General features: G+C 46.5%; 1 protein-coding gene across 1 annotated transcript; it reads right to left on the reverse strand.

Moving 5' to 3' along the window:
• Positions 1-6,099: 6,099 nt before the first annotated feature.
• Positions 6,100-8,623, reverse strand: C6H1orf52 (chromosome 6 C1orf52 homolog). The gene is made up of 3 exons (XM_075098050.1): positions 8,139-8,623; positions 7,852-8,059; positions 6,100-6,659 (listed from the first exon to the last, which is right to left on the reverse strand). The coding sequence occupies exons 1-3, from the start codon at positions 8,403-8,405 to the stop codon at positions 6,577-6,579; spliced, it is 558 nt and encodes a 185-aa protein (XP_074954151.1). The 5' UTR covers positions 8,406-8,623; the 3' UTR covers positions 6,100-6,576.
• Between the last annotated feature and the right edge of the window lie 879 nt (positions 8,624-9,502).

Here is a 9,502-nt window from a genome sequence, read left to right on the forward strand (position 1 = left end):
GGACTGTGTTCTGCTTCCCTACAGAAAGGCTCCCCAGTTACTGGGGAACAGCTGGGAGCCGGCTGCTGTGGGCGGTGTTTGGTTCATTGGGTTGGTTTGAGGAGAGCATGTTAATCCCCTCCTGTGGTTTAGCTTTAACTCCCCATTACACTCCCCTGTATTAATCCTGTATTTGTTCTCATATCAATCCATCTACAGCAAAAAACAGATGGTGGGGGAAGTTAAGCAAAGGGATGGGAAAGCAATGTTTGCTCCAAAGAATACCTTGACCTTGTCAGAAGGCAGCAAAACACAGAGTACTTGCATTGTTGCTCACAGCTACAGCGAAGCAAAGGTGGGATTTATCTTTTGAAGCTACCAAGACGAAAGCATTCTAAAGATGAAAAGCACTTCATCTTCTAAATGAAAAGCACTGATAAAATTATTTGATAAGGACCAAAAACGCTTATCTCCATTCATTGAATTCATTGCATTCTTCTGTCAATCTAACTCCACAGGTCCTGGCTTCCCTGAAAATTCCTGCTTTTTTCAGAAGTGCCCTGAAGAAAATAGTTCAAAGGAACCAGCAGCACAAACCCAGTCCAATCTCTGGTGCAACTCCACCTTCCAGGGCCAACTGATCTTTGCACATTTCTATCAGCGACACAAATTCTGTGGACTCCTCTGAATATGAGGTCACTCCCTTTGGTCTCTGATACTCTCCGCATGAAGAACTAGCTCATGAGAATCTCTGTCCCTCTGTTATTCCCACTATTTCTTGGTTCCTAATTATATGACTTACAAGCTTTTAGAAAGCAGTACACTGCTACCAACACATTTGTCTCAGGAACAGAACCATTCCCTGAGATTCCCATGTCCCATGGGAAGCCTCCTGTGCAATGAAAAGGCTGTATTTCTTTCAGCAATTTTCCGTATTATGCCAGCCTTTTACTCTACAGAAATCCCGCTTTTGTTTCAGTCTTGACATTTTGAGACAGCCGCAGACTGCCTTGCTAATTGTCACCTCGTTGCATCCTCCTTGAAACTTCACCTTAGTCAAGACATCCAGAAAAAGCCCTGGCAGTAATGGAATCGGATTTCTTAGCAAGATGCCTCCGTTTGCTCAAGGTTTCTCTGAGCACATCCCATGCTAGTCTTCTTTTTGAGAAGTTTTTTCCTCTGTAATGTTTGCCCTCCTGTGAATTATAGAGAGAGGAGTTGGCATCTCCTCCTGAGCACGCCTGAGCAGCCATTTCCACTCTGTTGCTGCTACAGCAATTCACCTCCCAACAAGCTCACCTTCATAGGGCACCGGTACAACCATGCTTGTGCCCAGGCCTGATGGTGCTGGGGGGTTTCCAGCTATCCTGAAAGCAGCCTTTCAGTATTTTCCATTCTACTGAGTAATTGTGGGTGTCCTTATGCATTTTCTCTGAAAATGGAAATGCTCCACAGCTGTAGCCACTGCCAGGGGTCCCCTTCAACTGGTACAGCCATTTATCCTTGAAGAACACACACCTCAGCTGTAATCAGCTTCCACACTTTTAAGACAGTCCCGTGTTGTTCTCACATCAAACCCAGACCCAAAGCAAAAGCACAAGTGTCTGTGACCACTAATCAAAGGTGTTTGGGAAAAATCAGCAAGCTAAGACAGGAACAGGCACGAGAGCCTTTCAAGCCTGAAAAGAAAACCCAAATTGCATCCTGCTGGTGACCGAAAGCGTTACATCTTTTCATCCAAACTCTGCCGTGATTTTGCAAGATTAGCAAGCTGGCAAATGAGTTTCCTGTCACCAGAGAAAGAAAGAGCCAGCCAGCACCGTGCAGCTTCCGTTTCTCTCCGTTGATAAAAAGTCCTCCTGCTGCGCTGATTACAGGTTCACAACAAATTACCCTTTGTGGAACACACTGCATGTCCCTGGACTCAGTTTTGGATTGGCAGCCTTAAGCTTATCACACACCATTTGTAAATGAATCAGTTCTTCAATAGCGTTAGTATGCATCAAGCTGTCACATAGGAATAGCAGACTAACGAGGGATGCCTTGCAACAACCTCTCCATTAGCATTTCTGGGAGGAAGCACTGTGTGCCAGGAAAGCCATTATCCTCAACAGCTGTACTTTTATACTCATGTGAATTCTTCTTTTCCAGATCATCCTGAATTTCTTGGAAATCCAAGTAATGTAGCTGCTATTGTGCCAGCATCTGGAGGCAACACAATGTGTTAATCGCAAATTAATTGCCTTCCAGCCACCGTTTTCCTAATCATGACAAATTTTTAAGAGAATTTTCTCAGATCAAACTTGTATGCATCTTTACTTCCTTCTTTTTCTGTAATGCATAATGAACATCATCACATTTGATTCATCCTAAGAACAGTGCAGTGATGAGTCAACAGACGGCTCGTTTTCAGAGCCAATTTTCCCCATTTGTCAGCGGGGGTGTATGTTCGCTGTCACTGTCTCCTCTTGAAAGGCAATCCAGGATAAACTGTTCTCTAGAGACTGCTTGAACATCTGAGCTATCAGTTTAAGTTTAGTAAGCGTTCACTCACGCATTTCACTGATCCTGATGCACAGAGTAGCCAGTTCTTCATTATTAGCTGCCCAAACCTGAAGGAAACCTGCAAGTCTATTTCTTGTTCCATCAAGCTTTGACCTTCAGCTTTTCCAGAGTCTTTCCCTCTTCTACTTTCAAAACAAATGAGAAAATCTTATTGCTCATTTCTTCACACTTACCTGATCTGCCTGCTTTCAGCACTCCATTATCCATCTTTCTTGTTTTGTAAATCTGTCACTTCAAATCACTCAAAAAGGGGACAGAGAAGACTTGAATACCCTTTAGGGGACTGTTGGATGCACTCCTATAATTCCAAGGCTTATTGTGACTGCATCTTTTCCAGTAGTGCTTCTGTCTAGCGACTTATTGACGAACCTGAATGATGGCTGGTGGTTTTACAGCTTCGTGGCTATGAATGCCATGAACACGTTATCAGTAACCTTGATCTAGAAGCCCAACTCCAGATGAACATTTATAATTTAGCCTATTGCCCATTTTTCTTAGAAGCACTTTGTGGTATCTGAGTAAGATCTTACAGATCCTTGGCAAAATCAGTGGGATGTCTCTCCTTTTCTTCCTCTCCTGGCTAGTAGCTACCTTCTATCTAGCTCAATCCAGCCATTTCCAAACAGCCTCTTTGTACCAGCTAGAGACACCTGTGGTTTTTTTTCCCCCTGCAGAAACAAGTAGTGCTCAGTAGGTACCACACTATCAAAGCTGATCACCAGAAACATTTCGCACCCTTCCAGCCATTTTCTCACCACAGTTAGGACTCTTCTTGCACTACTGGGAGTTCTGTAGTTGTTTGCATCACAAGTCACTGATCATGCAAACGTAACGTTTCTTTTATGCAATCTCATTTACTTACAACAAAATGCACATGCTGTCTGTTACCTCTGAACTCAGAAAGGTCAGTCCCCGCCCTGCTCCGGGCTTTGCTGTGTGCCCTGCATGTCAAATCTGACTTGCTTCAGAAGCTGCAGCACTAGCACTTCTCGCATCATCTTCTCCCGAAGACGATGCACTGAAGCATCCCTACCAAAAACCTTCCAGCAGCAGATCCAGTCCACCCAGATAGCCTGCCTGGAGCTGAAGTTTTCTCACAGCCTTGTTTCAGAGGTCTTACTGACAAAAAAGCAGCATAGTTGCTTTTGCCATTTTGCCACAGTCACTGCTTACAATGAAGATTTCCTCAACCTGTAAATAATACAATTAGTCATTCTTCTCCCAGATTAGCCATGCTGGTTTTCTCCTTGGAAACCAAGTATCAGATGGCGTTAACTTCAAGACAACTGGATACCATGTATATCATATTAACTGAAAACAAAAGGAGCGATTAGCCTGGTAACTTCCTCAGCTGCCCCGCAGAATAGCAGAGCAAACAATACAAGGACAAAAGCCTCCTTGGTCATGGCAGTCGTGGGAATGCATCCTATTGCCAGAGCTGGTGACATTAACCTTCAGCTGTAACGCTCTTCAAGGAGCACTTCAGTAGCAAACAGAACTATTGTAAGACTTGAGAACTAGGCGGTCATTGAACAGTGCACTTCATGTCAAACCCCTCAGATTTCAAGAAATGGTACCATTCATCCCACATAACTCTGGAATAAATTCTGTACATACAGGATAGCAGAGGCAGATTTCTCAAAAAGTGTCTTGCTAGTCATACCGTAATCTGCAGCTCGCTGCCTGGACGAAAACTGAACCTTTGGGAAAGTGGCCGATCGTCTGATTTTCATATCTGAACAGGAGCTTGCTGCTGTTCCCTGCGCTCAGGTCTCTACGCCAGCTATGCTAGCAACACATTCCTGTTAAAAACAGAGCACAAGCAGTCTTTTTTTTCTACCACACACACTGAAGATTAACACATTCAAACTAGCAATAGTAGGACAGCAGATACAAGGAAAAAAAAAAGAAATTAGAGTGAGACTTTTCGTTCAGAGGCTTCACGGTCTGCACTTCAAGACAAATGTCCTTCATTTCTTTGTAAGCGAGGCTCATAGAAACCGTTTGGCCCCAGACGAACAGGACCCAGAGACCAGCTTGTGACAACCCACATCCTGAAGCGGATGATGTAAGGCTGCATTACTGCATGGAGACAGCTGTTCCTGGAAGGGAACCGGTCTGCATTAGATGGTAATTTTTAGTGGAAGTTTCATGTGCGATTACTAGAAGAAGGGAGAATTTACATTAGCATTCTAGACAAAGCAAAGCACAGGCATTTAAGGTCTCTCAACTCAATGAAACGCAGATATCCACAGCTCCTGAACTGTCACACTCCACTGGCTGCCCACCTAGTGAAGGCTCCATTTCAGAGGGGGGTAAGTATGCCTGCTGTGAAGGGGTCCTCATCCCAGCTGGAACCCAGCAGGGTCACTATTAAGGGCACGGGAGGTTTCCCCTCGCAACCCAGAAGCCAGCTCTGCTCTGGTCCCTGCCGGCTGAGTCCCTGCTCTAGCCCAGCCATCGCAATCCGAGGCGAAGGAGCGTTTTGAGAAACCGTACGCAGACCTGGCACCACATCGGCTTTGCCTGCGACACCGTCCCTCACCGCGGAGCTTGCTACGACAGCATCAGGTGTCAGGGCTTGCGCTAGGAGAGCTGGCGCACAGGGAACCCTCAGCTGTGCACAAGGACCATTTTTTGAATGCTTTCCAGACTGGCAGCATAGAAGGGGTGGAATGTATCACGGGTTTGGCCCGACAGCCTGTGAAACTGGCTAGGAGCGGTTGCAGAGTCTGCGGGAAGAGAAGGATCCAGAGAAAGCATTATCGCACTGCCAAGCCTAGAACTGCATAGCCCGTGGCTAACCTCATATACTTACTAAAAATGAATACATTTTTCTATATATTGAGGTTCAAAAGAATTTTTTAAAAAATCACTTTTAAAAATATTAACATCATATTAGCACATATGCATATAGAATCTGTTCTGCTAAATTAAAGCTAGTCCAAGACAGAAGGAAAATAAAAATTATGGATTGCGTGAATACTTTAATTATACAAACTTCTATTAGTAGGCCTAATCTCATTGCAGATTTCCGAAGGCACAGAAGCTTTATTTGAAAACAAACCTAGAGCAACCCTCCCTCCAACCCAGTTTTGCTGGTACTTTTTCATATTCAGACCCAAAAATCCATGCAGCAGCATATCACAAATGCACCATACACTGACGAGCACTTTGAGATTACTGACTGTCTGTACTGGAATAAATACAATCTGGCAGTAAAGACTATCACAGCTTTGTTGTAATATTTTTTCCACATAAATATCTAGATTCTATTTTCAAGTTTTAGGAAGAATATGTTAGATGCTTCAATTGTTCCTGCATCGCTTAGTCTCATGTTTCACTGATGCAGGCCACAGAACATCAAAACTAATTATCAAATATTAAACTCTGTTACTAGGTCCATGTATTTTTTCAGCTTGCAGTTGTATATTTATTAGAAACAAAACCCTGAGGAATCTGTTGTGTCCTAAGAAATACATCCCCGAAATGCATATGGTACAGAATTCATCCCTCCTATTCACCAAGCATGCAATGCAATATTTATACCGCAGGTGTTTTCACATGTAGTTTTATTCCAGTGACCTATTTGCAGTCTTTACATATATTTCAAAACAATGTTATGCAAACATATCACAGGACACTACTTAAAGAATCTTTAGTATATACTCCTTTATAAAAGGGTTTTACACAATGGAAAAGTCAGTCCAGAAAAGCTCACGTTACCCGGTTTCTTGATAAACAAAATACCATGAAGTCCTGTAACGTGCATGAGCACAAGCATCCATCACAACGGATCCCTCTTCCAAATCCCTCTTTTAAATAAACAGGTTTAAATTTTGTTCAGTAGACGAGTTTCTATCACGGCACTGTCCATTTAATTTTGTGCTTTCCAAAAGGCAAGCGTACTACAGAAATAGAATTCCCTACCCAAGAGGAGAGAGAAATTCGGTAAACATGTATTTGTTTCCCCTTCCAGCAGGGGAATCCACGTTCGTTGAAATTCTCATGGCTAAATCCAGGACACCCTGCTTATACCTTCTTCTTCTTTGCCTGCTCCCCGGAGTCTAGTTTACGTTTCTTAGCAGAAGCTGGTTCATCATCTTTTTCACCATCTTTAAATAAAAGACAGAGTTAATCAAAGTCAGCAAAGCCAGTATTTTTGCCCTAAACACCATCCTCGTCTCAGAACAGCTGACTTAACCACATCTGAGGTGCGTGGAAAAAAGACACGGTAGTTTTAACTGACAACATCCTCATCTTTGGCATGCGGAGAATATGTGGACAGAATAGGAATGATTACTTGTCATTACTACCACAGACTGTTGAGGATAACTAAGAAGCCTTACTATGCTACTGTACAGTACCTGTTCTAAAAACCTAATTATTTGAATAGATAAGACAAAAAGCTAGAAAATCACATTTAAAATGCAGGAAATAATGCCAAGGTCAATTAACAGTTCAGTTTATCTTCTTATTCTTTGGATGAAGATTGACTAAGAGAAATGCGAAGGGGCGGTGGGGCGGGGGGGAAGCATACAAAGAAAAACTGTCCCTGGGGAAGGAACACCCAGAAAACAGGAGCAAGACAGCAATAACACCTTCCTTTGGAAAAGGTCTGCTGACAACTTTACCAGTGAACCAAAACACTATCATGTGTTCTGAAAGCCCAGAATTTCTCCTTCTGCTTTTATTGTCCTGGTTGTTACTGGCTACTCTTTCTCCAGCAAGTTTTAAAATAACTAATTCTTCCCTCCTGTCAAGTACTTCTATACTTCCTAGATTACCATTACAGCTTGTACCATGATTAAAAGCAGAGGACAGTTAATATTTTCATCAGTAATCTGCCACATGGAAGTTTTATTTAACTCCCCCCTTGGCCCCCAAGTTTTGTAAACATTATAAAAATAATCTGTCCTGCATCTACCCCTAAGGCAAGGCAGCAGTGTTTGAAGAAGCTCTCACTCCACTTTCTGTTTTAGCAGTACTGTGACTGAAGCTGTTAGTTTAACTAGAGCTCTGCAGGCTCTTTAAACATTGCTTCTGCTAATGACAGCGGAAGGGGAGCAGCGGGGTTGCGTGAGAGTCTATGCGGACCCTAGGAAACCCAGAAGACCCGCGCTTAGGCCCAACCATCCCCGCAGCCTTCGGCAGCACGACCGATGCACAAGAGGCCAGAACTTCCCCCGCGTCCCGGGCAGGGAGGGCTCCAGTCACAGGCCCCTCACAGAGGCCACCCACCCACCCACCCTCCCAGCTCGCCTCCCCGCTCCGAGCAAAGCACCGCCGCCTTCGCCTGGGCCTCACCCGACTCGGGCGGCTCCTGCTCCTCATCCGGCAGGAACCTGGCTTTGCTGGCTTGCCGGGGCGCGTCGTCGCCGTTGTCCTCGTAGATATTGGACCACTTTATCGCCATGTCGATGGCCGGGGGCGGCGGGGGCTTCTTCTCGGGCGGGCTGTAGGTCTCCGGCGGGGGCACGGCGTTGGTTTTCCACACCTTGAACTCCTTGGGGGGCTGCGGGAGAGAGCAGGGCACCCGTCACACCGGGCCGGGGCGGCTGCACGGCCCTCCCCGCCGCCCCCCGGCCCCGCACCTCCTCGGGCGCCCGCAGGACGCGGCTCTCCCAGTCGATCTGCTTGTTGAGCGGGTTGTAGAGGAAGGCGGGCGGCTGCGACACCCTACGGAAGAGCTCGTCGGGCGGAGGCAGCCGCGGCCGCCGCCCCGGGCTGCCCCCCGCCGCCGCCGCCGCGCCGCCCCCCGCCTGCCGCTCCTCGGGCTGGGGCTCCTCGGCCTCCGAGTCGGAGCTGGAGCTGCCGTAGGCCGCGAAATAGCCCAGCGGATCGCCTCCCTCCGCCGCCATGGCGGGGCCTGCCGCCGCCGCCGGTCCGAGCCGCCCGCACGGAAACCGGGCCCCGCGCCGAGGGTTCCGGCCTGCCGCCGCGCCGGCAGGGCCCGCGGGGCCCCCACGGGAAAGCCGCGGCGGGGCTCCGGGCCTGGGTGTGGGCGTGGGGGCAGTTCGCGCGTGGCGAAGGGGATCCCTCCGGAGGAGGAGGCGGCGGCGGAGGAAGACGAGGAATGGAACAATCTGACCTTTGTGCCTGCGCCGCGGGGCTCACCCCAGTGACTCGGGGAGATTTTCCCCCTCTGAGTGACCAGAGACAGTCAGACATGAAACTGAGACAGCCTCCGTTTCTCCTTTTGTACACCTGCAGGCCCAAGCAGAGAGAAAAGGCGTTCTCCTCCGAGGGTTCGCTTTGAACGTCGCCTACCCAGCGATAGCTTCGGCAGCCACCTCGGCCACCTTTACCAAAACAGATTGTTGAAAGCTGTTGGAAGAAGTTTGTACTAGGCTTCTCTCATCAACAAGGACCGTATATCTGGGTTTGCATCAGCTAAAATACTTACTGGTGCTGTTGAGGTTACTTGCACTACCAAGGAAGCAGAATAAAGTCTAAGGAAGGGGCTTTGGTTATAACATGATCGATTCCTTAACTGCAAAGATACTAAACTGGGTCCAGCTGATCCCTCATAATCAATACCATAATAATTATTTTGAAAGAACCCCTACACACAAAGTACGATGAAAACAACCACTGAAGTGAGGCTCCACGGTCCCTGCAACATTTGCAAGTCCTTTTTTGAGTCATACTCCCCAGCACTCAGAAGGTTTTGTTTCTCCCCAACTATTAAAAATAAAAAAAATTACAAATCTTAATTTAAGAACAAAGTCAATATATGCATGGCTGGAAGCAGCACTTCCCCCATCTTTAAGAAGTTGAGCAGTCCAGTCATTTCAAAAAAAAAGCAAGAATCAGGTTAGCAATACTAGTCACGACCCACAGAAAGTATAGTTAAGCAGCGCAGGTCTTCATTTCATGTGTGCGTTTTCCCTATACGCTGCTCTTGAACGCAGTCCTACAGGCACAGGTGTTTCGCATTAAGTCAGTCTTTCCACCA

The sequence above is a fragment of the Phalacrocorax aristotelis genome, chromosome 6, assembly GCF_949628215.1.
Source record: "Phalacrocorax aristotelis chromosome 6, bGulAri2.1, whole genome shotgun sequence".
NCBI classification, from domain to species: Eukaryota; Metazoa; Chordata; class Aves; order Suliformes; family Phalacrocoracidae; genus Phalacrocorax; species Phalacrocorax aristotelis.